The sequence below is a fragment of the Alternaria triticimaculans genome, assembly GCF_023758025.1.
Source record: "Alternaria triticimaculans strain BMP 0046 chromosome Unknown scaffold_20, whole genome shotgun sequence".
Taxonomy (NCBI): domain Eukaryota; kingdom Fungi; phylum Ascomycota; class Dothideomycetes; order Pleosporales; family Pleosporaceae; genus Alternaria; species Alternaria triticimaculans.
In genome coordinates this window covers 159484-186931 of record NW_026055977.1, presented here as the reverse complement: position 1 = coordinate 186931, position 27448 = coordinate 159484, and the positions used below count along the sequence as shown (strand labels likewise).

The 27448-nt window shown below is 53.5% G+C and overlaps 6 protein-coding genes across 6 annotated transcripts; 3 read left to right on the top strand and 3 right to left on the bottom strand.

The window, feature by feature from the left end:
- Nucleotides 1-2462: 2462 nt before the first annotated feature.
- On the bottom strand, nt 2463-4373 carry J4E78_009366 (uncharacterized protein; the record flags this gene model as incomplete). Its single annotated transcript, XM_049369959.1, has 1 exon — nt 2463-4373. The coding sequence occupies one exon, from the start codon at nt 4371-4373 to the stop codon at nt 2463-2465; it is 1911 nt and encodes a 636-aa protein (XP_049218268.1).
- Nucleotides 4374-7393: 3020 nt separating this feature from the next.
- On the top strand, nt 7394-9500 carry J4E78_009365 (uncharacterized protein; the record flags this gene model as incomplete). Its single annotated transcript, XM_049369958.1, has 5 exons — nt 7394-7457; nt 7719-7759; nt 8117-8297; nt 8699-9016; nt 9376-9500. The coding sequence occupies 5 exons, from the start codon at nt 7394-7396 to the stop codon at nt 9498-9500; spliced, it is 729 nt and encodes a 242-aa protein (XP_049218267.1).
- A 3883-nt stretch (nt 9501-13383) lies between these two features.
- On the bottom strand, nt 13384-14265 carry J4E78_009364 (uncharacterized protein; the record flags this gene model as incomplete). Its single annotated transcript, XM_049369957.1, has 5 exons — nt 13384-13446; nt 13505-13910; nt 13979-14088; nt 14146-14180; nt 14232-14265. The coding sequence occupies 5 exons, from the start codon at nt 14263-14265 to the stop codon at nt 13384-13386; spliced, it is 648 nt and encodes a 215-aa protein (XP_049218266.1).
- A 1203-nt stretch (nt 14266-15468) lies between these two features.
- On the top strand, nt 15469-20012 carry J4E78_009363 (uncharacterized protein; the record flags this gene model as incomplete). Its single annotated transcript, XM_049369956.1, has 5 exons — nt 15469-15945; nt 16004-16332; nt 16774-16944; nt 17087-17330; nt 17397-20012. 5 exons carry the CDS (start codon nt 15469-15471, stop codon nt 20010-20012), a joined length of 3837 nt encoding a protein of 1278 aa, XP_049218265.1.
- A 1284-nt stretch (nt 20013-21296) lies between these two features.
- On the top strand, nt 21297-23115 carry J4E78_009362 (uncharacterized protein; the record flags this gene model as incomplete). The annotated part of the gene is made up of 3 exons (XM_049369955.1): nt 21297-22571; nt 22630-22831; nt 22970-23115. The coding sequence occupies 3 exons, from the start codon at nt 21297-21299 to the stop codon at nt 23113-23115; spliced, it is 1623 nt and encodes a 540-aa protein (XP_049218264.1).
- Nucleotides 23116-23823: 708 nt separating this feature from the next.
- Nucleotides 23824-25683, bottom strand: J4E78_009361 (uncharacterized protein; the record flags this gene model as incomplete). Its single annotated transcript, XM_049369954.1, has 4 exons — nt 23824-24089; nt 24129-24730; nt 24786-25319; nt 25376-25683. The coding sequence occupies 4 exons, from the start codon at nt 25681-25683 to the stop codon at nt 23824-23826; spliced, it is 1710 nt and encodes a 569-aa protein (XP_049218263.1).
- Nucleotides 25684-27448: the final 1765 nt, after the last annotated feature.

The following is a 27448-nucleotide window of genomic DNA, read 5'->3' as shown; positions in this document are numbered from 1 at the left end:
ACATCTTGCATGTATAAACAGTCGTTGTTGCCACATCCTACTCCAATCATCACAACAACTCCATCCCATTCGCAAACATGGTCCTCAGAAAAGTCGTCGTACCTGCCACTCCAAATCCCCCCTCAACCCACAGCACCATCCCCAACGCCTCTTCTCATGGAGAAAAACAACCCCACGACTACCTCCCCGTCCCCAACCCAATGCCCAGCTACTGGCTCCAAAACCCGCATCCCTACGCCACCCTCCGCAGCACCCCCTCCCTCCCCCCAACCTGCGACATCGCTGTAATCGGCTCCGGAATGGCCGGCGTACTAACCCTATACCACATCCTCCAAACCTCCCACAAAAGCCACCTCTCCACGGGAAAACCCATGCCGCGCGTCGTCCTCCTCGACGCCCGCGACCTCTGCAGCGGCGCCACCGCACGCAACGGCGGGCACTCGAAGATTAAGACGGCGACGCTAGCGGGTATGCGAGATAGCGCGCTGAGGACGGAGATGGCGGACTACCACCAACGCGTGATCTACGAGTTGAAAGCGCTGGTTGAAGACGAGGGGTTAGCTCAAGAATGCGAGTTTGAACTCAGGCGTAGCTTTGATGTTTTTCAAGACCGCGAGGAGTTTGAAAAGGTGAAGAGGGTGTTTGATGATGCGGTGAAGAAGGGGGAGGAGTGGACGAAGAGCAGGAGTGTGGTGGAGGGGAGGTATGTGGAGGGGGTTACTAGTGTGAAAGGGGCGGTCGGGGCGTTTTCGTGTGAGGTGGCGAGTTTTTGGCCGTATAGGTTGGTTACGGGGGTGCTTGAGGTGTTGGTGGGGAGGTTTGGGAGGAGTGGGGAAGATGGAGATGGAGATGGTGGGAAGGAGGGGGTTTTGAATGTGCAGATGAATACGCCGGTTACGCACCTAACCACCTCTACATCCTCCAACGCAAGCACGACAACAACCCTCCACACCCCCCGCGGCACCCTCACCACTAAATCCCTCATCCACGCAACAAACGCCTACACGCCCTCCCTCCTCCCCTCCTTCCGTGGCACAATAGTCCCCTACAAAGGAATGAACAGCCACCACACCCCCTCCCGTCCCATAAACCCGCACTTGACTTGCACCTACAACATATCCTTCGCCCCCTCATCACCCGGTCACCCAACAGGAACAGACTACCTAAACCCGCGCCCCGACAGCTCCATCGTCGTAGGCGGCGGTTCCTGGCTCTACACCCACCCCTCCTCTTCCAAGCCCCACAACAAATCCCTATGGTACAACACCGTCGACGACTCCCTCACCACGGGGCACTTCCCTCCCCCCATCTACTCCCACTGGACATCCTACATGTCCACCAATTTCCTAGGCTGGCAGGACAGCGCCGCCCAACCAGACAGTATCTGGACGGGGATTCAAGCTATGACGCACGATGGGATGCCACACGTTGGCCGTGTTCCTGGTGTGAAGGAGGGCCAGTGGATGTTGTGTGGGTTTAATGGGGGCGGGATGGGGATAATCCCGGTGTGCGCGAGAGCCGTGGCGAAGATGGTGGTTGAGGGGAAGGGGTTTGAGGATGTGGAGGGGGAGTTTGGACTGGTGGGGGGGTTTGCTACGGGGGAGGGGAGGATGATGGTGTGATTGATTGATGGGACGGGGAGTTGAGTGTGTGTACAATGATCAATCTCTCTGCACGTTGAACAGGTGCATAGGTGATCCTTGGTGATACTAGTTTTCATCGCGAGAAGCGCGTTCTATGGGGTTGGGTCTAATTACAATGTACGTACGGGATTAAATCTATAGGTATATATACAATCTGAGAAAGAAGCTTATTTACCTAAACGGTAGGCTATCTACCGCAATGGTTTTTGATTCAAGGAAATCGTCACTGGTTGCAGAAGACGTACTAATGAGTGGGTAAATCCCGGATCCTTTTCGCGACCGATCGACTTTTTGCGAAACGGTGCCAATGCTAAAGGAATCTCCGACGGATACGAGTCTTGACTAACTAATCATCCCTAAGAAGCGAATTGTGAAAGAGGAGAGATAGGCTCCTCTCGATGCCAACAGAAAAAAACATAAACTCCATCCCAGATGCCGCTTGCTTCCCTTTTCATATTTGAGCATTTGCAGTTTGACGAAAGCCTTCATCAGAACAGTTTCTTTCACCCGCCAACAATGCAAGAGTCCCAGAAGCTAGCCACAAACACACCCGTGAAGTAACAAAGGAGAGATACCAAGCGACAAGATAGAAGCTCGAAATGATGAGGTCGTCGGTGAAGTGGAGTGTACAGGTATAAGGTAGAGAGGAGAGGAGATAGGAAATGGTATCTCTAACGGCTACAATCTGAACGTGGAGGGTTGAGGATTGGGAATCGTAGGACTCTTGCTTCCTGGAAACAACGTATTCCTCGAAATCAAAGCAAAGAAAAAAAGGGATAAGAAAAGTTGTCAAGACTACAAGTGGCAGGTCATAGTGCCTTACCACACCCACTCAAGGTCACCCAGATCGTCCGTGATCTGGGCGTGATCGGTATGAGAGCGCCAATCTTTGCTCTTGTACCAGTTGTCCACCTTCTGCTCCCAGGAGCTGACAGGGTGGTTGTTGTTTTCGTTGTGACTGGAGCCCCAGTGGATCGGTCGGCGGCCAGTGCCAGTCCTGCTCCGCTTCCGGGCGGAGTTCGGAGCTTCGGTGGACTTGGGCGACCTCATTGGCTTTGACGGAGTCTGCTGCTGAACTTGCTGCTGGGCCTGGACGGCAGGGCTGCGTCGACGGTCACCGAGGGCAGCCCATTTGTCGGCGGCAGAGCGCTTGGGGCTGCGAGCAGGTCCTGGGGTGCGATGCTCCTCGAAGACGAATCCAGTCGCCGCGCTAACGTGGTCAACCGCAGAGCGGATGTTCTTAGGCGAGCGATCCCTGCTGTTGTGGACCGTAGCAGGGTTCTTCACCTCGGATAAGCCACGAGGGGTCGAGACGCCAGATCCGGCTTCGGAGACAACAGCCTTGGGCTTGGGCTTCTCAGCGCTGAAGGAGTGGCAGTTGTTCTCAAGCTCAGCAAGGAACTGCGCATCGTCATCCTCCTCATCCCAAAGGTCACTCCAGCTCTTCGAGATCATGTCGCGCTTCTTACCGAAGACGGACGACATGCTGTTGAAGTTCTTGGCAGGGAGCGAGCCAGAGATAGCAACGGGCCGAGATCGAGTGAAGTTCATCGACTTTGGTTCGCTGACGTCAACCGACTTGAAAGATAAGCCTAAGCCAGAGTCCACAAAAGATACGGCAGAGGCGCTATCAGGCTTGACGTCGTAGGGAGGGCCCGGGAACATGTCGTCCTCGTAGATCTCGTCGTCAGGAATGGCTGAGAGCTGACGGAACTGCTGAGGTGGCGACATGGCCAAGGCCTTTGCCCATGGGAATGAACCATTGTTCTCGAGTTGCGGCGTCGAGATGGAGGGGGTGCGGAGGGGCTCACGGTTGGCACCGACAGCGACGACGTCACGCTCCTCGGTGCAGAAGTCGTCAAGGCTCTCGTCATCGGTGGTGAAGCTGATGACGCGGGCCAAGGCATCCTTGACAGCGTTGAGGTCGCGCCTCTCAGGGTCGATGGCCAAGCACTGCCTGATGACCTCAAAGGTATCCTGCGACATGTTGGGGAACACGTCGAAGAGGCTCTGACGGTCGAGAGCAAAGTCGGCGTACAGAGGGTCTGAAGTGGATGGGACAGCGAAGGGGTTGCGCTGGAAGAGGATGTTGAGGAGGACGATGCCAATGGCCCAGATGTCTGCCTTCTCGGTAGAGTAGCCTGTGTTGCCAGGGTCGTACTGCTCAGGCGCCATGTAGCGGTCGCTGCCTACAGCAATCTCGTATGACCACGTGTCGGTAGTGGCAAGACCAAAGTCGCCAAGCTTCATGGAGCCATCTTGGGTGAGGAAGATGTTCTCGGGCTTGATGTCGCGGTGGTAGATGCCCTTCGAGTGGATGAACTCGACGGCACCGACAAGCTGCATCATGAAGTCGCGCACGTGCTCGGTCTCGAGAGGGCCCTTGCCAACACGAATGGCCTCGTACAGGTCGCCATTGGAGCAGAACTCGAGGACCAGGTAGATGTGATTCTGGGTCTCGAAGGACTGGAGGAGGTTGACAACATTGGAGTGGTCGCCGAGGTGCAGGTGAACGCCAAGCTCCTCGGAACGCTCATCAACTGCGAAAGCAGAAGGGCAGTTGACGGCGGCGGTGCTCTTGGTGATGACCTTGATGGCAACATTGTCGCCAGTTACGAGGTCCTTGGCCTGGAAGACCATGCCAAAGGAGCCATTGTTGAGAGGGGAGATGGTCTCGTATCGTCCATGTAGCACAACGCCGTCGTGAAGGTGATCGCGCATGCACTCCATTGGAATAGTGTGTAGTGGAACGGGGTGGCTGTCGTGGTGAAGCCGAACAAACAAAGGAACAGGAAGAGGGGAAGCTCGATATGCGGATAAACAATGGGCAGACAGCCGAAAGCCCAAAAGCGATGCTCTATCAGACTTTTAGGTGACGGAGTCTTGGGAAGATATCAATAAATGGTTGTAATGGCGGCCGATGGTTATGGGATAGGTCGGACCGGATATGTCGTAAGGCAGCAGCGGGAGGCTGGAGAAACAGAAAGCAGTCGTCGGTGATATGCACAGGAGTCCGTCGACGGAAACAGCAAGGAAATGCTCAAGAGAGTGTGGTTCTCATTTGTCGGTATTAATTGCGTATGGATAGCTCGAGTCAACGAGCTGTCGGGGTGGGTGGAGGAGGGATGGAGTCGTAGACGTCCGGAAAGGAAGAGGTATCGCTGCGTAAAGAGAAGAGAGTCGTAACACGTGGAAGTGGAGGTGTCGTCGGTAGGCAGACAGTAGGGAGGTGTCTGGATGACGCTATTGACGGCGTGAGTCAGATGGCACGGGCTCACGCGGAAAGGGAGCTAGCAGGCTGTCGAAGGTGGTCGAGACGATGCTAGTTGGCGGTTCGCTATGCTGGATTCGATCGAAAGAGCATCAAACGTCTGCCTGGGAAAGCTATTGCGGCGGCGGTCGGGTCGAAGTGAGGTGAGGTGAGAGATGGGGACGAGCGGGTACTCGGACTAGCTAGCTGTCGGACGGATGTCGGGATGGCCAGCAGCGGACTCTCAATATCACATCAAATCAGACCCGGCGGTGGCAGCTATATGGTCGAGTAGATGCGTGTATAGCGTGGTTGGCGTGGGTGTGTCGGGAGTCGGCGGAGGGCGGAAGGGATGGTGTTGTTGACGTTGTTGACGTCTGAGCTGCGAGCGGTTGCGGCTGCGGAAGGAGCGAGGGAGGAGCGGTGGTAATTAAGGCAGCAACGGACGGTGAGGAGTGTTGTGGTGGAGATGAGGAAGCAACGCTAGAGCTTGCGAACAACGACGAGAGCAAAGTAGGTGGGTACGTGTTATGGAGGCATCGGGAGATGGTGGTGAGGTGATAGCGGGTAAAGGACGGCCAGCTGGGTATTAGAGGGCAGCGCGCCAGGAGCTGCTGCCCTCGGGGGACCCACCAGTGGCAGGGGTCGTGCTTTGGGACTAGCGGGCCTGGCTAGGGATGGCTACGTGGCTTGCATTGGATCAGGTGCTAAAGCAGCACGAAGACCTGGCCAACCGGCGCCGCCACTGGCCTGCCAACTTTCCATGACTTTCTATCGGTTTCCACCGTGGTCGTCACCCGTCGTGCCTGCCATCACTTGCGCCCCGTCCCCGTCGGTCGTCCCTGCTTTGGCAGCCGGTGGGTCCTTCCTGCCCATGGCATCATCTCTTGCACAGTCATCGGCTCCACTCTGATCTCTGTGCTGGCGGACGAATGCGCAGAAATTAGCTATGACGAGCGCTGAAACATTGTCCTGGCCGACGCGGACAGGGCGCACTTCCAGACCTCGTCCAGCCTGTCCAGCCTGACCAGCTGTCGTGCGCCAATGCTGGCTTAGCCCCAAGCGCCGCCTCCAGGGCGCTGCTGATCGTAGCCCGTTGCACCGTAGCACCCAACTGCCACCTGGCCTGTAGAAGCCCGCGCCCGCCCTCCACGAGCTGCTCCAACGCAACCGTTATCTCTCGTTTCGTGATGCTTGCCACTTTGTCCCGCATGAGCCTTGCGCTCTCTGCACCCGACATTGGACGTCCTGCTGTCGTGTGCTCAGATTGTCCGCAGTGTATCCGTCGCGCAGTACTGTGCTATCCAGGGGCTGATCTACGCCCCAATACAGCATGACAAGTGTTTCGTCGCTAGCTCGCGGCCATTTGGTACACTATTCGGCTGACTACTGTCTATCGTCCCTCGACATCGGCCTCAAGGGTCGGGCGGGTCGCGGCAAACATTAGAAATCTGGGGAAAGCTCATGCTGCGACGCGATGCGGTGCCATTGCGACTGCCATATGATCCCGACAGGCTCAGGTGGCATCCCGCTGCTTCATAGTCGCGGTTCATGCTACCGCTCTACCTGAGACAAAGCCGTGTATGCGCTCACGCCGCAATAGCCTCGCGCGTCCATCCCGCCTCGAATCCTCTGTTTGTTGTCTTGCTGCGCAGGATCCGGAGTAAGCTTCCCACTGCACCCTAAAGGAGGGCTCGCAGTAGCTTGCAGTAACTTGCAGCCTCCTGCATCCACAGCCACCCAGAGAGCGTGTTAGACAGGCACTCGGCGGGCTACTGCAGGTAACATGCACCGGGCCATTTCTTTGTACCCACTCGCTGCACCTGTCCCTGGGCTACCCATGAGCGGTGTAGAGAAACAAAGACAACACACTCTCCCCCAGCCTATAGCATTTTCAACTTTTTGCGTTGAGCCGGGAGGATTTGCGTGACAGGCGGACGTACAGTGGGTCGGCTGCGGAAGCTATGTGGAAATCTTGCGACATCGAGCATCGACATGGCCGGGTTAGCCAGGAACACCCGTCCATTTCACCATGGTCGCCCGCAAACACGAGTGAAGGTGTGGATATTCTGGGGCTCGCATGACGGTGTGCGCCTCAACGCCAGCCTCATCACGATCATTGCCACGGGAATGTACGATCAGTGCAAGGAAGTCGTTGGGGAAGAGCCATCGTGACTGTACGCGACTGCCAACCTTCAACCCCCGATGCCCGATGACTCCTATGCTTTTGAAAATTTTCTTCTCGACAGCACGTTCACGGCTGTCAGGCCTCATCCGGCATCGTCAAGGAATATTCAAGGAACTTGTTTACACATGTCAATAATACACAACTTGCCGTGGTAACCTCACCGCCATGTTTTGAAGTTCCCGTCCTCAAGCCTCGCACCAGTTAGCTGCCAGTCCAGACACACAACTACAGTTCGCAGTATAGAGGCGCTATAGCAGAAATTTTCTTCTCACCGCCGTTCACCGCCCTGCACTCAACAACAACAAGGAAACAATGTCGCCCGCGTCCCTCGACACCGCGCGCTGGAGCCAAGCAGAGGTAGTGTTGCTCGACATTGGTAAGTCGCTTGCCATTCTCGAGTCCCGCATGGCTAGTCGAGAACGACTGCAATCAGCCTCCACCTGCGCACCAACCTCGCGATGCATGCAGCTGTCTAGTCAGCAACTTTCCGATGGCGATGCCTGCCACCGACAGGACCTTGCCTTGTCTGTGTTGCTGCGCTCTCCCGGCCGCTACCCCAGCTTTTGCCTGCGCCACCCAGCTTCGCCTTCCAATGCGTTGACTGGCCTAAACATCTCAGGAGGCTGACTGCTGCCAGAGGGCACTATCTCCAGCATCTCATTCGTCAAAGATGTCATGGTAAGCCTTCATGTTTCTATTCTCGCGTCTCACTTCCCAGCGCTTCCACCTTCCCTCGTTGTCTTTTTGTTCGTCTCGAGGCGCATCTTCCCCGCATTCGGAATCGTGATCACCACCACCAACCTTTGTCGAGAATCACGCCGGCCCGCCCTCCCATGCCAGCCTGGTGTCACCCGGCAATGATGAAGCCACTCATGGCTCCCCTCGCCTCTTTCGCCTCCCCTGAGTTCTAGATGCTTTTCCGACCTGCACCTGCCACTCCAACGATGATCTCGCGCTTCCAACCTCCGTCATCTGTCACGCGACGCCCGCCAGTGGGGTTTCCTCTTCGCGCCGTCTCGCTCACAATAGCCGCAGTACCCGTATGCACTAGACAGTCTCACAAGACTAGCACGCAATTCATGGTCGGATGCCGACTTCCAAAACCTCATCGCATCGTTCCCAGACGACGCCAAACGCAGCGCCGATGCGCTACTCGCCCACGTACAAGACCTTACGCGGCGCGATGTCAAGGCTGTGTACTTGAAGCAACTACAAGGTGGGTAACAAATTGTGTGTTTCAACATGGACGACGCATCCCGGGCCTCCCATGTCCAGCCAAATGATTGCCAACACCAAGCGCCGACACCGCGCCGCTCTAAAGCGGCTAGCTCGATCGAAACAGAATAGTGATTCGATCGGCCAGTCACCACCGGCAGCATTATCGCGATAGTCGCCGCCTGTCGCAGCGACCCTTGGGGGTGCCAAACCCTCTTCCTGTCAGCTCGACGCCGCTCCAAGACCTCATTCCGTCCATCGCACCACAAGCGTGGCGATCAGCCCATTCTAAACGCTGCTTGCGTACTACCATCACCACACATGCACATTGCCTTTATCGATCTTATCAATCATCGGCCAATACACATAGTTGCACCGCAAAACTAACCCCTTTGCTCGCAGGCCACCTATGGACAACCGGGTTCCGCAACGGTGATCTCAAAACCCCGCTCTTCAGCGATGTAATCCCCCAACTCGAGCAGTGGAAAGCAGCCGGCAAAACACTGGCCATTTTCTCCTCCGGCAGCGTGCAGGCTCAGCTCCAGTTCTTTACCTACGTCACAGACGGTCCGAATACGCGGGACATTAAACCCCTGTTCGCCGCTCACTACGACACGGTGAACGCCGGTCCGAAAATGGAAAAGACGTCCTACGAGAAGATATGCCGTGAGCTGGGCAAGGACGTCAAGAACGTCGCTTTCTTGACTGACAATGTAAAAGGTATGTGGTATTTTCGTGAGGCTGTTACGGCGAATGGTGATTTGAAACAACACACCACCGCCTTCTCACCGCCCTTACATCTGCACCCCACCACCGCATCTTCAACCCACTCTTTGTCTCGCTTTCCGAACTCGTTACTTACCTATCATCCCACCATCACACGTCCTTCGTCACGCCGCATATTCTCGTCTAGAGCCTACTGCCCCTCTCGTCCACATCCGCGTGTCTCGTTCCACATAAGTCTTTCCCATCACGCGACCCCACCATGTTTCACATCGATACATCTTCTCCATCGCACGTGGCTAGCTCCATATGCACACTCCATGTACAGTGACTAACATGTTTTGTGATTTGAACAGAAGCTGAAGCGGCGATGGATGCGGGTGTCTATGCTGTTGTCGTTGACAGACCGGGTAACGCGCCGTTGGAGGATGAGTCGAGAGAGAGATTCGCTGTCATCGAGACATTGGATGTGTTGCCTTGAGCGGATCGACGATGAACGGGATGTTGTCGCTTGGAGCGCTGCGAGGAGGGCTTCATACGTGGTAGTCGTTGTTGCGACACAGGTATCGAGGCTTGATAGCAGGTCGGTTCACTAGGCACAAGATATCAATATAAACTTTTGCCATCGTTCAGGTATCGATCTTACACGATGAAGCTCATATCAAGTCTACTCTACATGTGATCCATCGGTGATGCGAAGAGACCCCAACCTCTGATCGGCATTCTTGCTGAGCCTGACATCGAAAACTATCGTCATCAACATAAGCTCATCGGTCCCTTTCTGAAGTAGTCCAGTATTTTAGATTCTTTCCATCGTCTAAATCACGCTTCTCAATGAGATTGTAAACTGAGTTGAGAATTGTGAACGCAGTTTTGCACATTTGACTCTGCACACCAGACCACGAGAATAATTCCTCCACGTCGGAAACCCCTCAAAATATCGCGCAACTTGTCAGCCTCACATAATCCCCACAACTCCTCATAATTTTGCAAGTCTCTGGAACAGAAAAGCGTTGTTGCGATTATTTCCCCCTCTCGACATCTTGCACCCAACCCCGATGTCCTACAACCCATGCATCCACTCATCCACTCATCCACTCATCCACTCATCCACTCATCCACTCATCCACTCATCCACTCATCCACCTTTCCTCCAATACACCGAAACCATAAATTTGGGTAAACACACGATACTATATAGCACGCGATCCTGCCAACGAATGAAATTAGCACCATCGCGTGGTATATAGTATCGTGTATCCACCCAAACCCATACCTCAGCCCTGAAAAGCAGCCAACAGCAAATCGCACAATCCTTGCCGTACCGTACGCCATCACAACTCCCGTGGAGGCAGCCAGGACGAAACAGAGATTCTAAATCGATCCGCATTGATACCTCGCTCCGAAGATTCTAAATTGAATCAAGTCCAAGAGACGTATCATAGCAGATCAAATCAGAATTCCTCCTTTGTCCTGGCTTACCTCTGACTGACATTACGCCAATCTTTAAGATTTCGTAAGTTGAAGGCTGCTATAGTAATCTACAACTGACAAAGTCTAAAAGATTGGGGTGATGATTAAGGTGTGAAAGGTGTGCGGTCTACTCGCACTGCGTACCCTGGTCTTGGGGATTATGTTAGTGGAAATACTGAATGCTAGGATAGTCATCTATTCAGCATTGATGGATATCCTACCATACAGTATTTCCACTGATATAATTTACAAGAATGGGGGAGGGGAGGAATTCTGATACGAGAAGTTGTGCGCCCGTTAGAATGCTCGATTCTGCGGTTGCGGGATGAATGGCGCGCGTGGAGATTTTGGGATGGCTGGTAAGCCTGTTCTGATGCGTGGAGAGTGTGGTAGACGACCTTTCTGTGTGCGCATTCCGTAGGACGATTATCGGCCAGGTCGACTGTTAATGTTCGTTGATCTCATGGACGCTTCTTCTCCACCATACCAGGCTTCACGGTATGGTGGAGAAGAAGTGTCCATGAGATTAACGGACATACACAGATCATGATTTCGCATGAATGTGTCAATGATCTATGCCCGAAGCATCGCGATTTCGCTCGATGTAAATACGCGGTGCTTTGGACATAGATCACTGACTCAATCATCAATCATACGCAAATCATCGGCCGACGTGTGGTCAAAACGAACGGCTTAGCCGGAAGATTGAGGATATAGCCTAAGCCAATCGTTGGCCACACGTAGGCGGGAGCCTGCTGGTTCCGTGAATTGTTCGTTGGGGTTGTTGTCTCGGTCGTCGCATGCGCTCCTCGTTCAAAGGCTTGACAGTCGATACCGACGTGTACGGGACAGTTGCTTACAGATCGGGGAAGAATAAGCGTGGAAATGGCTGCAAGACACCGCAAACCGACGGCTGAGCTCCAAAACCCGGACTTTGTGTGAAAACCTGACCCCTCCCGTATTCCACCTCTTCAAATCTCCTCCCCAGCGACCCTCCTAACCCACTCCACCGTCTCTTGCACACGACTCAGAAAAGGACTATGCCCACACCCCAATCTAGTCACCTGCACCTCCCCACCTTCCGCCCTTGCCATCTCAATCATCCTATCCTGCGCAATGACCGGCATACTCTTATCCTCCTCGCAAACCAAATAAGCACTAGGAATCCGCCTCCACGCCGCCCCCGTCGTCTTCGCATAAGCGCTCGCCAGCAAATGCGGTTGGATTTGCGAAAACCAGTATGCCTGCTCGGCGAGAGGAAGGTCGGAGTAAAAGACATGTGGGTCGAGAGCGTGGATGTAAGGTCCGGAAATTTGAGTCCAAGGAGGGAAGGTGTGGTTTACCGAGTCCATTAGGCTGATGCCTTCGGGTAGCATGCTGGCAGCGATGTATCCACATCTCACCACTCCGCCTCTTTTCCCTGCCGTTTCTCGTTCAGTCTTGCCGAAGCCGACCAACGCGCTGCTGGCGACGATGCCACCCCAGCTGTGGGCTAGTACGACGACGTCGTTGCCGGAGTCGCCGATGGCGGAGTTGATCATGGAGTGGACGATTGCAATGTCGGCTGAGAGGTCGGTGGTAGGTGTGATGCTGCCAACGGAGGCGAGTTGACGCGCATGCGTTGTGTACCCAAGAGCGTGCAGCTCGGTAGTAAGAAGAGAGAAGGCGGAGGGTGTGTGCCAGGCGCCAGGGATGAGGACGAGTTGCGGTTTAGTCATTTTGGTGTTGGTGATGTTTGGAAAGCTCGTTGGAGGGATTGTGTCAGTGATGCGTCGATGGGAAGGAAGAATGCCAACAGGTCTGCTTAAAAACCTGCAAAGTAGGCGACCTAACGCTGGTGTAGGCTCTAGGGCGTTTGGCCTTTTCCTAGGTCGACGTATTCGGAACAGGGAAACAGGCAAGAACGACCAGTACTAGCAAGTTTATCGCGCACTCCGAATGCGCCTTCCTCCCTCAATGGCAGTCATGCAATCCAACGTAGTAGTTCCCAGACGTGGAAGTCTACTGCGCAATTATCCCGATGAAGCTATCCCGCACGACAAAGGCTATGGCCCGGGGTCCTTGGGCACCGGAACTCCGAAGGTAGGTCGTCACGGATGTGAATGGATATGGGAACGGCGGCATGCCTCATCCATAGAATCCCCCGAAATACGGCCACATCTCCACTCTCTTTGCTCAAAGTAGGCATGTATTCCTCTTGACCCGATCTTTCCATCGTATCTTGACAGTCTTTCTACCCGTGCCTCCTCCAACCCACAGCGATATTGACGCCAAGTGGCTGCATTGTTCTTATCCAGACGGAGAGGAGGCGGTTATTGTGGGAGGTGTACTTGGTCCGAAGCTCCGGATTTATCCTGTAGCTCCATATTCCCTCTCCTTCCTCTTACAAGACACCCCCCTCATATCTGATCATTCCGTCATAGTGTTGATACCGGCACGTGCGTCCGGGTTTGGTGCGGTGTTCACATGGTGTGCGTCGTATTGCCCGATGGCATAGTGTAGTCCGTATACGTCCAGTCCACCGTCGTCGTCCACTGCAATATCCGTCGAAGTGTGCTGGACTGGCAAAAGGAAAAAGGTGCAAAACGAAATTGGTAGTGTGGAGTGGGGCAGACATGGTGTGAAGGATTAGCGAGGTATGTAGTGCTCACGATATGCTTCCAGCCAATCAGAGCTAGAGGCTTGGGAGGGTATCCTTGTCTTCTCGATAGCGCAATCATTCACACCGTGGAACCAGGGTTGTATTGTATGAAGACTTGTATACGAAAAGCTGGAGCTTGGGTATTGTTGTGTATCTTTCGCCGTTTTTCCGGCAATGTATGCGCCTCTAACGCCGACGGTGCCTGAATGCCCTCCTTGGTACATGCCGAGTGCCGACTCACTGCCCGTGTCTAAAAGAATCTCCACCAGATGAAGACGATGATGATGAAGGCCAGTCCGCCGATAGGTCCGTACTGCGCATCGTTAGCATTCCAAGTCCACTGCCAAGACGTGTGTCTGCCCGTTACTTACCTGCTTCAACAACAACTCCCAGTTGATGCGCACAGCAGCCTTCTTGTACTTCCTACTGTCCTCCCTTAACCGACTCGAGATATCGCCCATTCTCTCCAGACTGTCTCCTCGATACAGCAGATCCTCAATGTTCTTCGTCATGACCTTTGTAACGTCCTTCAGCTCATCGTTCAACTTGTCTAGATTCTGTGTCGCCCTTGAATCTTGGTATGTCTTCTTTGTGCTCTGAATGAAGTTATCGAACCCGACGAACTCGTACGGTCGGCATGCGGGTGAGAGGTACTGTTGCGGTTGGTATGTGGTGGTGAATTCGCGTTGGAGGTCGGAGAGGTATGTGAAGGCGAGTTTGCGCGGGTAGGAGCGGTCGCATATGCAGAGGAAGCAGAGGTCGCCTTCGATTATGTAGCTGGTGGCTGCGTTAGCATGTGATCGAGGATGCTTCTCTGCACGTAAAGGCAGGGGCAATGCGCATACTGGAATGTGTAGTTTCCGCTCTCTATGCTTGCTTGTTGTTCGGCGTTACGGTTTAGGCGTCGCTGTAACATCTTTACTTTGTTCGTGGCCTCGTTGAACTCGGCATCGTTCTGGGAAATGTGAGTCCCATGTTCAGGCTACGTGAACAGCTCGAGAGGCGCCGTTACCTGGTTATTATCGACCGAGGCTACCAAGTGAAGGCCTAGACATGTATCAGCACGTGTGCAGCCTTCAATATTGCTGAGTTACTGACCATCGAGCCGCGATATTATGGTGTGTTTGATCATGGCGGCGGTTGAGGGTGCGGAGAATTACAGCTGGTGAGTGTACAACGTCGCCAGATATTATGACGAGCGCAAAGTTAGGCCCGAGGATGTATAGTCGCGTGGTAGGGGATACGTGTCGGACTGATGATACCAGATCGCAAAGATGACGATGCGGAAAGGTCGCGCGGGAAAGCGCACGGACGCGCCAACGGCCATCACCGAACAACCAGCATGCCGTGACCCTTCAATGCCCCGTCATTCGTGACTCTACAGACGCTTTAATCGGAATAACGAGGTCAGATAGACTGTCTGGATTGATATCGGTATACCTGTGACGGAACATCTGGTACAACCTCAACTCAACGCCCCAGCCACCATGCGGAGCCGAGCTGCTGTCCTCGCGTCACCCTTCAACACCTTCAATCTATGCATCGAGTGGCAGACGCGCTTTCAGCCTTGATCCAAGTGACTTTCTGCTGCGAGCTTCTCAGTGGAACGCGACTTTGGCCATTGGCAGATCAGCCTCGCGCATCGCGATAGCTACTGCCTCAACACAAACGACACCACACCGGTTTTCTGCCAGCTGCCGTTCACCTCAGCCCACACAGGTAGTCGCTGGCACTCACGGCGTCTTGCAAAAAGACTGCTTATCAAACCCATCGTCAACTTTCTGTATCCAGCCTGAACGACAAGATGTCGTTACCAGTGAGGTGCGTTCCGTTCTTCAATACCTACCACGCGACGTCTTCACCACTTGTCTGCCAAGCGCGTGACTACCATTGTGCAACTGCTCAATACGACCTCCACATTCACTTCGCGCGCCGACATTCTTCTTTTCACATGTGACTGTCGCTTGGTTCATTAGCTTATTGTTCGCCTGTATCCACCGTCCGACAATAGAAAGCTCAACGCGGATTGGCAACCCATACGTCGTCTCCCTCAGCTTCGATTGACAACCATAGACCTTCGTCCGCCACCCGACTCACCTCTCCACACGACCATCAACCGACACCTGTTCCGCCCGCACCAAAATCAGAGCAAACTACCGCACCACCTCTAACAACACCAAATAAACGAGCCAAGATGCACCACTCTGACCCAGACTCCTCACCTCTATCTTCACCGCCCTCTTCTCCATCTGAGCAGGTCTCACCCATCCCCTCAAGTCTGCCGAGCCAAGTCCCAGATTCTGCTATCTCAACAACAGAAAACGACTCGTCCATCATGCCATCGATCGAGTCTCCATCCCTACCTCAGCAGGCGCTGGCACCTGCATCTACTACTATGCCGACATCCAACATGGGCGCTAAACGCGCATCCAAGCAGAGCCCGAAGAGGTCTCACGAAGAAGTTGATGATGACGACGAAGAGCCCGCCTTCGGTACACCGCCTCCCAAACGCGCAGCCAGGAGTACAAGCTCAGCAACAAAAGCCAAGACTACGAAAAAGAAGACGCCTGCTCCAAAGAAGCCTGCGCCTAAAAAGCCGGCTCCGAAGAAAGCAGCAGCCAAGAAGCCTGCGCCCGCAGCAACACCCAGCTCACGCCCCTCGCGCAACCGCAAAGCACCAGAGCGGTTCGAGGAGTTTGAGGAAAAGCCCACTCCCAAGGCTGTCCCGACAAAGAAGGGACCAAGCAAAGTATTCGATCCAATCTACATCACGACCAACTCCTCCAGCCGCCTAGTCAAAGCAGACATCTACGTAAGTCTTAGTCTCAATCCACTCACCACCCAAACGTTAAAGAGCTCACACATCGCAGCACATGCTTCTTGAAGGACCAGCCTGGACCAGCCTCAGCGCAGAGCAGCAAACTACACTCATCTCCATGCTCCCCGAGAATACCACGCACCAAGCTCTGCTCGCCAAGATCAGCGCCGGCAACACAGAAGACACACGGCCTTCAGCCTTCACGCTGGCAAACAACTGCTTCCGTACCGATGTCGCCAAGTTCCAGGAAGATCTCAAGAACGGTCATTTGGCCAAGACGTGGCAGGCGGCTGCTGAGCAGGCTGTGATTGAGCGTGCGGCGGGAGAGTATGATGAGTGGAAAGCGGCGGAGGCGGAGTCGTGGTGGGGTCAGAAGAGCAAGTGAGGTCTTTGATGGCAATTGTTGAGCTTATGATGATGGCTCAGACGGAAGTCCTGATGCGCGCGCCTCGTGCGGCGTCGAACGGGGCTCTGAAGGGCGAGTTTGGGGGAACTTGGTGGGCAACCCCGAGGTTCGGTTGTTACATCTAGTACGTATCTTCCCCCCTAGATATCATTTCTGCCAAAGGCATATGTACAAGCGGCATCTTTCCATTACTCCGTGTGTCTTCTCGAATCCAGCTACGACTGTCTCCTTATCTCTTTGTTCCTTTGTTTGGCTCCCGATCGCATCAGTGAAAGACTAAAACTTCCAACAACGTGACTTTTCCGTTACGTCAGCCCACACTATTACGACTTAGCGAGTGTAAACAAGAGTTTTTCTGTTTCCTTGCATTCATTGAGTCGCGGTCTTGTTTACCCCTCTACCTTGGATATTCTCAGCCCACTGCGACGACACCGCGACGACGCCACGACGCGCACTCCCGCATCCATTCGCGACCACCGTGAGAACGAAGACGCCGAAGTTCAGAGAAACAGCCCGAAGGAAATACACCGCGACCGAACAAGCGAACACCTGCGTGACAAGGTCTCTACCGCAGTCACGCTATCAGCGTAAGTCCAGCCCCCGCCTCATCATCCCACTCACACGATCACTAACATACCCATCAGCGCTGTGACAAGTAGCGAGGAAATATCCATCTACTACCCCTTTGAATACTGCGCCAGAGACATCCGATCTCCTGCAAGGCGTCAGTACCAACTTCGCGACCGGCGCCAGGACCGCGACAAACACCATCAAGAAGACCGCAAACACAACATCAACAGTCATCGCTTCCGCCACCTCCAACAACACAGCCGCAAAAATGAACTCTATCGTCTCGCCAACTCTGTTCAGGATCGTAAGCGCCGGCTACACTATCATGAACAAGGCCAATTCCGCACTCGAATATCGCGCTCTCGAATACGCATTGTACTCCGTCATGACTGTTCGGGGCACTGTAAGTGTGATGAGAATCTGGAAAGGCGCAAGGACTCCACCAGGAGTCGACCATAACACATGGAAGGCTATCACATGGCGCGTTATTAACTGGCTTCATATTAAGCTTAAGACGAATGTTGGTCTACGGAAAGAGCTGGAAGTTGCGAAGAAGCAGCAGAAGGAACATGAGATGAGGGAGAAGGCGAGGTCTGATCGAGCGCGTCGGACTACACAGGTCGACGAGGTACCAGACTTTGCGACACCTGTGCGCGAAGAGCCTACACAAACACCAGACGTGGTCCGCAAACTACAGGAGGCACTCAAGGACGCGACCGAGCGCCTGAGACGCAGCAACGCGCAGGTCAAAGAGCTCCAGCAGTCTACGAGCAAGCCTGCGCACCCGAGTAGAATGTCCACCTCGTCTCACAACTCATCAACTCCAAAGCGAGATGCACTGGAGGATATGGGGCATCAACTTCGGGCGGCGCGGCAAGAGGCTGTAGACGCCAAGATGGAAGCTGAATCCAAGGACGAGCAGCTACGGCTGGTGCGAAAAGAGGCCGATGGGGCTAAAGCCAGAGTCGCTTCGCTACTAGCTTCTCATGGTCAAGAGCCTCAGGCAGTATCGGAAGAGATGGAGGCGGTTGAAGCTCAAGTGGCTTCCCTGAAGGCCGAGCTGGAAGCTGCACGACAAGAAACGCAGACGGTTAACGTGGAACTCCTCTCAGTCAAGGAGCAATTGGGTTGTGCGAACAAAGCCATTAAAACCGCTGGATCTGGCTTGGCCCAGGTGAAAGAACTCGTGGGAAGAGTCCAAGAAGAGAAGGATGAGGCAGAAGCCAACGCCGCATCTCTTAGTATGCAGTTAGCAGCGTCTCGAGAAGAAGAAGAGAAGGGCAGAGCCGATGCAGCTTCGATGGAGAGAGACTTCCACGAGGTGCGACTACAGCATAGTCGGGAAGTCGCCGCGCTCAAGGAGCAGGTCAAGGAGTGGGAAGGCATTGCTGCGGAGGCGAAGCAGATCAAAGATGCTGTGCAGACCGCTCTTAATGACGAGAATGAAGAGCTCAAAGAGCAGCTGAAGAAGGATGGTACTCGTCGCGAGGCATTGGAGACGGAGGTCAAGAAGCTGGAGTCGGAGATCGACGGTGCGAAAGCTACAGAGATGGCTGCGCCCGCGGCGAAGTCGCTCACTCCATCTGAGACGCAGAACCCACCGAGCGCGATCTCTTCCAACCATCCTATCGATACTCAGCCACGTCTCGTCTCCGTCGCCGGACTCACAAGCCCATCAACACCCATTCCCACGGCATTATCAGGCCCCACAACCACTCCCGATACCTCGACGCCAAAGGACCACAAGAAACTCACCGCAGACTGGAATGCTAGGACAATCACACTCCCAGCATACATCGAAGGTTTAGATGCGTTGAAGCGGAAGTCTGATGATGAGGCAGAGACACCCAGACCGGTCAAGCAGCTTCGGCTTAGCGGCGAGAACACAGAGCTTCCCGTCGGAAACTTACTCACGCCCGGTGGTGGGCCGGCATTCAAGTTCGCCGTACAAGAACCAGGCCAAGAAGAACAGGGAGAAGACGATGGTGACGCTTCTGATATCGAAGACTTCTGGAGTTCTTTTGAGGGTGACGCGGACAACTCAGGCACTTTCACATACGGCTTGGGCGACGAAGTTGGCGCTGAGGTAGCAGCTCTTCCCGAGCAAGACGCAGAACAGGGCGAGACCAACACTCATGGCGATACTCTCGTTATTGACGGCGATACCATCATCGATGAAAGCGACCACAGCAACGACGATCTCTATGCCATGCCTTCGCCGAGTCCAAACGAGCAGCCGCCTCAGGCTACCACCGATATCTCCGGCATCGAAATCCCCGATATCGACATCCCCGCCATCGAGCTGACTCCAACTACCAAGCGGAAGATCAACGTCGACGACGAAGAAGGTTCACCTAAGCCATCTCAGGTCCCGAGGACTAAGGAGGACCTTGGCGATGAGCAGACTCTGGCTTTGGAGAACATGACTCCGATTGTCGTTAATGGCAAGCCCGCTATCGTTTTTACCCCGGCTACGAAGCGGCTCTTCACAGAAGATGACGGTGAAGAGCCGCCTCCGTCGTCGCAGATGCCACCTAGATCGTTGTCATCAAAAGTGCAGAGGACGAAGGTAGACCTTGGTGATGAGCAGACTCCGACTCTGGACGAGTTGGTGACAGAGAACGTCGTGGGTGCGTCTCGCGGAGGAAACGAGACGACCGAAGTCAGCAGTCCATCCCAGGTTCCAGCCGAGAACGACGATGCTCCACCGGAAGCACATCCCGCGTCGACCGAGCCAGCAGGCCCAAATAACAACAATACCACAGCCCCCAACACCGACGCAACAAACGTATCCACCACCGCTAGTCTCGCGCCCCCGGCTCCACCGCAGGCACCCAACAACAGGCGCACGCGCAATGCCGGGAAACCCGTCGGATCTCTCAACGAGAACGTGTTGAGTAAGATGGCGGCGTCGCCGATGAAGGAGGAGAAAGAGACAGATGCAGAGAAGGCGAATGGAAGGGGCAAGTCTCCCGTCAAGTCGACAAAGTCGCCGGCAAAGAAGACGGTCAAGTCTCCGGCAAAGGCACCGGAGAGATCGCGAGCGAGCAGGAGCCCGTCTAAGTCAAGGGCGGATAGGCGATAGCTTCTGGCGAGGTCGATGGGAACTACGGGAACGAGGACGAGGACGACGATGAGGGCAACAACAGGAGCGAGAACGACAACGACATGAGCGCAACAAAGATCGACGTCGCAAATCCGACTAGATTTTGAGACTGCATTCGCGAGGCTCGTGTATATGACACGAGGATACGAAGCGATGTAGTCTCGAAAACAAAGACGCTCACGAGACGATTAGCGGGACAGTGCCGATAGGGTATCCCCCAGCGAGAAAGAGCAGGAGACTATACCAATCAGTGCGACACTATTAATCTGGGTGTCGTCATTGATGGCGAGGTATAGGACGGGTTCAGTGCGATGGATATGATTATTTTGATGAGTTTGATGGATGCTCTGGAGTTTGTGATGGTGTTGATGGGGCGGTTGGTGATTTGCATGGGGGGGTTTAGAGAAAGAAGGAGGAGGGAGGATAAGAAAAGAGGGGTATATATGAGGAGCGAGATGCAGTTGCAGTCGATGGAAGATGCAGATGTGGAAGTGGGGAGTACTTCTGTCGGCACAGAGAGATGGGCATAACAATGCTGGAAAGATGAAGTCTGCTATCCTCAAAGAGATATGAGCATGAGAGGGTTGAGAAGGATAATTCTGTCTCCAAAGAGAGCTTGCCAACAAGTACAAGGAGGTTGAAGTGAACAAGATGCATTTTGTACGATAAGAGTAGCCAAGGTGAGAGAGAAAAGACCAGAAAGGGCGATTGTTCGTCGAATCGAGTAGAGTGACGCGATGATATGCTTGCGGCAGACTGCAGCATACCGTCGCGTTGTTCTTCCGAGTTCTTTAGATAGTATATCTACACATTTGCATACATCATATTTGATTGTGTCGCTGCTTGCTACCTAGGTAGTTGTGTGTGAGTTGTACAAGCAACAAAGACGCAGCGGTGCGACTATCTTATAACATCCTCTTCTAATTCTGAGTGCAGTAACGCAACATGGACAAGCAACTTTTGACTTCTAAAATCTATATATATCTTCCCAATTAGGTTCTCTCAAAAAGAGAAGTATTGTTAACACAAGAGCTCGCTGCTTGCTTGATCGTTATGGATGACACTGCTAGTACTGTGTGTAAGTGGGTACTTCATGCTTTGAGTCAGCGCCTCAAGGGCCTTTCACTTTTGCCTCTGCCTGGTGCCTCACGATCCCCCTTGAAGCCGAACCTTGTGGCGCTCCACTAGCAATAAACGCGGCCCAGTCACCTCAACCGCCTCGTTGAAACCGATGACCACACACCGACTGTCAACTCATTCAAGATGGCCGAATTATCAGGCGCATCTAGCTTCTCAAGCCTGCCAGTGGAGATGAAAGCCAACATCTTCGCCTCCATACGCGACAAAGCCACCAATGCAGCCGTTCGTCTCGTCAACCACGAATGGCGAGACATCATCACGCCAATGTCTTTTTCGAACCTTACAATAGTGTCGGACAATGTCACCCCAGAAATGCTGAACACACTCCTCGAGCCCGGGAACGGCGTCATACCCCACGTAAAGAGCCTTTACATCGCCCGCAGCGGTACCGAGAAGCTGTACGACGCATGCGACTACTCAACGGAGATAATGCTCATGACAATCGTCAACGAACTTCCCAAGGGGGCATTATGCGCTCTAGCCGGTGAAGTCAATTTGTCCACAGGAATGATGTTTCATCTGCTGCAGAACCAGACGAAGATAAAGCGGCTCGATGTTCTTTTCAATTTGGGGCTTGATACTGCCAACGTAAGCTACGCACACGGAGCTCACGAATCGTGGATATCCTCTCGACTTGCAAGTATCGAGTCGCTCACCGTGATGCCCGATGACATGGGTAGCGAACAATGCAAGGCGGCTGGACTACTCGTGCGCAGCGCTCCGAATCTCAAAGAACTCAGGATTGTGACACGTCCTGATTGCCTCAGTCTAATGGCGTATCCTGACCGCCCAGAGGCACGACCAGACTGGGCCGTCTTTGGAGGGCCGTCTGAAAGTGGCAGTGCGCCTCCTCAACTCAAGTTATCACGGATGAGCCTGGGGCAGGTGGTCTTAGGGCGAAGGGCTGCAGCTCTAATGCAGGGCAACATCGACTTATCCAAACTCAGATGTCTTCAGCTTGTGGGTTGCGAGAGCATCGTCGATCTCATGACAGTACTTGCGCCCGTTTGTAACCTCACTAAGTTGAACATTACGATGGCTCGGAATTCTTCTCCACTAGAATACACCATACGAGCTGTCGAAGCACTCCTCAAATCCTTCAACAGCCTGGAAAAGCTTTGGCTCGACATGGCAGACGGACGCATGGTCGATATATCCTGTATCTCCCGCCACACCTCCCTCCGCCAACTCGGCATAGACGGCCAGATCACAGACCGCGTACCCTTCTACCCCCCGAAGGATCTGGAAAAACTACTGAAATCACTCCCCTATCTTGAAGGCCTCGCCGTACACTTCCCACGCCAATCCCTCCACCCGATTCGAGACCCCAACCCACTCTCTTATCCAATGCCAGACCGACCCGGCTCCGACATGATATTCGACCAGAAGACTCTTCTGGTAAGCAACCCTTTTATATCACCACAACTCTGATAACGAAAATTAACAACTTCTCCAGACTCATATCGCCGCACACCCCCATCTAAAACACCTCCGCCTCCTATCCCCACCAGATATCCACTACACCCGCGCCAACTTCGTTCCAGATCGTGAGCCCGACGCCGTCGACTTTGCTGCACTGGATGAGATGGTTATGCAGCACTATACTGCACAGATGCTGTATTACCTGAGTAGTTCAGGCTCGCGAGTACAGGTTCTGGGTATTTCACCAGGTGCAAGCCATATCGTGGAGAAAACGGGGCTGGAAGACGGGAATGGGCATTCTTGGCCGGAGTATTGGTATAGGATGGGATGGGGATATGGTGGTGGAGAGACGGGGTCAGTGGAGATGATGGTAGGGGGAGAGCCGGTGAAGGAGAAGGAAGGAGATGTGTTGGGGAAGTTGAAGGAGGTTGCTGTGCCGATGAAGATAGGACCTGGTATGCTGTTTAACACTGTGTTTAAGCAGATGTTTGATGTTGGTGGGGGGTTAGGAAGGGCGTGATAATCAAAAATCCAGTCCTATAAAAGTGTCCTGGACACCGACATCTTTGCCGCAAACATGGGCTCAAGTGGGGCGAGTATGAGAAGTCCCAAACATGGTTGCCGTAGACAAGCTATTTTGTCCTTTGAGTTTAGGGGCTTACAGATGTAGTTATCGGATATATGTCTCTATTTGAGTACATAGCGAAGCTTCAGGTTCTCGAAAGTCTTGCGGATACCCGACATATTTGCCGCAGACATGCACTCATGTAGTGTGAGTTTGAGAAGCCCCAGGCGTGATTGCCGTAGACATGACTTTCCGTGCTAGAAGTATAAGGAGTCATGGATGTAGTTTTTGCATACATGTCTTGTTGTGAATGAAGACGCACCTCCGTTCTTCCGTTGTGTGCGGCATGTGGAACATGAATTAAGAGCCATTATGGCTTCGTCATTTGCTCTTTATGTATTTAACTGTCGCGCTACCTCTCACACCCTGCTACCAATACCCATGCGAGACAGGAACATCCAATCTGAAAGCTTGAAACGAGTGGCCAGAGAAATCATGTAGTCGTCTAGCTCATTTTACGTGGAGCCCGTTCCGCTACTTTGTACGTGGATAATCCGCCAGATCTACAAGGAGCAGGTTCCTTTTGAGAACTACAAGCAAGTCACCGCTTCCCGAATTCCCAAAAATAACTGTCAAAGACGAAGACATGCACTTCCACATATTCTAGTACGCTGCGCTCGAGATCATGTAGTAGTCTGGCTTAGCTCTTCGGACTGATGATGGTATGGGAATCGCCCTCCATGTGTTCGTGTGGTCGGCGGCATCCTTCATGACCGCGGCGGTAGTCTCGAGGGAGTAGGAAGAGCCACTGACATCCTTGATTGATGTCGTATCCTGCGCGTTCAGGAACATGAGGTTGCTGTCAATTCCCCATATAGCCTTGTTGATTGTGGCGTATCCAGCAGAGAGAGTGTCATCGAAAGACCCCGCTACTGCCTGAAGCTATGGCATATTGTTCGCAAGGGCACACTTTTCTAGCAGCGCTGAGTTCTTGAATCGAGATGTCTGGTTGAGTTCATTCATCTCGAGGCCTGCCGCAGCCCATCGAAGGAGAGTTGACAAAGCGAGCTGCTTCGCGAACGGGTGCTCGTTGTTCTGACCAAATATCGCCGGACCCAATCGGTTCACGGAGCCGATGAACATTCGCAGACAGGCGTTCCAGAAGTGGCTGAAGGAGCCAGCAATCTCGACATCGCTGGCGCGTCCAGCTCCTTCCAAGAACACTGCGTGAGATTGACGGATGACATTGAAGCTCGGGGTCGTGGCGACAGACGCAGTGGTACGTATCACTACTGCCTTCCCAATCAGCGCGCGAGTGCCAAGCTTCGCTGCGGCGTTGACTGGTTTGACGAGGAGCAAGATCCTTTTGGGGACTACAAGCAACTCGCCGCTTACAGACATTTCGACACAGCTCATCAAGACGAAGACATGCGGTTTTGCGGATACCAGCACGTTGCGCGTGAGATCATGTAGCAGTCTGGCTGAGCTATCCTGCTCGAGGAATGGAAGTTGCGAGCAAATATCCAGAGTGATCGAAGCTGCCTTTGGCATTCCTGATTGTCCATTCGCCCTTGATGTCTTCGATTGAAGTGCCCCCTTTAAGTACCAACTTCACGTCATCGTACGTGAGCGAAGGTGTTTGTTCCTTGGGCCACTCTTCTGCATTGTTGGCGGCCAGTATGTCTCCCAAGCGACAATTGAGGGCGGCTTGTACGACGATAGCTAAGGTGAACAACACAGCAGTATTCCAGGAAGGTAAGTGGCCGTCGAGAGCATGCTGGATCAAGCCTCGCGACATCCGACGGACGAAGTACACTCCTAGAGCCTGATCGCGGGAGACGCACTCTTGTTTGGATGCATAGCTGTCGTTGAGCGTCCGTTCGATAGCACCTTTTGCTCGCATTTCTTGACGTGTGGTGAGCTTGAAGTCGTTCCATCTGAAGCTGGCTCGCTGTGTGACGGCTGTCATCACTTCTTTAAGTGTATTGTACGACCATTTCACTCGCGGCTTCGAATCGATGGGCGCTTCTTCAACGATGTCGCCTTGTTCGTTGGCCTCTTCGTCGTCACTGTCCGTGCAGGCTGGCTTCGGCTGGTATCGGCGAAAGTAATATAGTATGAATTGCTCGAGCTCGTTCAAAACGAAGACCTTGGAGTTACTGGTATAATTGTTAGCACAGCCCACAAATAAAACCATTGGTAGAATGAAACCTACTTATGCCCTAGAATGTCCTTCTTGAACTCGTCAAACCTTGTACCCCATGTCGAGACGAAGCGTCGTCGAGTGTACGATCCAGGCTGAACAATAGAGCTGCTCAGGTTTCGCAGCTGCTCCGCCCATTGGGTATTTGTAAGTCCGTTGGAATCGTGACGTTCATGGGGTGTGTGGCCGAGATGGTCGAACTCTTCGAAGAAACCGTCGTCACTGTTGTTGTTGTCGTCGTCCACACCTGCGGCGAGCATGAAGTCGTGATTGGTCCCATCCGATGTCTCGAGTGCTTGTAACTCTCTGAAGGCGGCCATTGTGACAGCTACAACGGGGAGGTGGATAACAGGAGTTGAGGGGAGTGAAGGAGGTAACGGGGGTGAAGGAGGATGGAGGATGAGAGGTATGGCGAGCTGATAGTGGATTTCGAATGACCAGCACCTCGTCTGTCTTGCAGTAGGGGCGAAGCAGTACCGAGGAAAGGGGATTCGAACTCCGTTCCCGTTGGGCGTTGTGCCTGCGTAGCTTCCCTGTAAAAGCTTGTGCTTGCTTCTTACTCGTGGTGTACGCTTTCCGATACCATAGAGCGGAAGTTGCACTCTAGCAGAGATGCACAGTTGCGCATACATGAGAAGGCAGTCTCACCCCGGTGCTTGTTGGTCGTAGCGCGTGGCTGTTATCGTGGTAGAAGGTGAGGGTTGATGGAAATCGCAAAACTGTGGTTTGGCGAGTGATATGTTGTTCCTATGACCAGTCTCGCAGACTATAATAGCGTTGAAAGAGGTGTTTTCGGCATATCGATCCAATCGAAAGAAGAGTGTGGTCTGATGGGGATGTTTGGTTTCAGGTGCCTCGATGGGCTGCGCTCGCATGGTGACGCGATAACTTGTCGAGAGACTCTGCAAGGCCAATGAAGGTGAGAGTGACTGTGATTGTTGGATAAATATAGGAGTGTTGGTTTGTTTAGGTGCCTCGATGGGCTGCGCTGGCGGTGGCGCGATAGGTAGCTTGTCGAGCGTGTGCGAGAAGACGATTCTGAGACGGTCGCGCAGGGAAGCAGGTCGCTACCAAGTACTCACACTCTCAGATGTCTTTCTCGCTGTCGCTTTTAGGTGAAGATCAGTGGCGAGGATAATCAGAAAGTTGGGGGGGTGTTGGTTGGTTTTGATGCCTCGATCGGCTGCGCTCGCATGGTGGCGCGATAGCTTGTCGGGCGACTGCGAGAAGACGGTTCCGAGAAGGTCGCGCAGGGAAGCAGGTTGCCACCGAGTACTCACATTCTCAGTGTCTTTCTCGCAGTCGCCATTGTTGGAGGGGAGGGGCGGGTGGTGGTAAGGTGGTGGTGAGGTGGTGGTGAGGTGGTGGTGCGGATTGGGTTGTTGTAGCGTCGACGTCTTTTTATTTAGGCAGCAGCGCAAGTCGCGGTGACTCACGTTTTGTTTGTGTAAGGTGAGTGACCATAAAAATAGGTGACGTCAATATATATCCGCAAAGTTAAAGGTGAAGCCGCCTTCACCCTCTTGTCTTGCTGGCTTGAGCAACTTGGCATAGCAACCGTTGAGTATAATCCTGTTGCCTTCCCCGATACTGGAGACGCGACATACTGTGGCACTATGTCCGAGAAGTGAATTCTGTACATCGTCCATCGATACAAAGACCGGTACCAGAGCAGGACATGGAGATAGTCTGCAGAGCGTTAGCAATGCGATAATTGACTGCAGTTAAGGGAAGACGTACGGTGATGAAGCCTTGAAAAGCGGAGTCGGCACGACGCCATGACGGGCAAGTCTCAGTGCAGAACCCGGTGATACCAGGACAGTATCGCTCGATCGTGCACCGTTTTGAAGTACATATCACCTCGACATTATTGCTTGTATGTATGCGAAACTACATACTATACATATTGCGTTGTGTTCATGACTCGGAGACCTTCTTTGATAGCATGATATGACGACAAGCGACGTGTGACCAATCTGGGCTACGCATGCTATAGATACGATACAAGCAGATTTGTATAGTTGTAGTGTATCATCTCATGCTCTTGTAAGTGAAGCGTTGTATATGAAGGGGGCATAGTTCCCC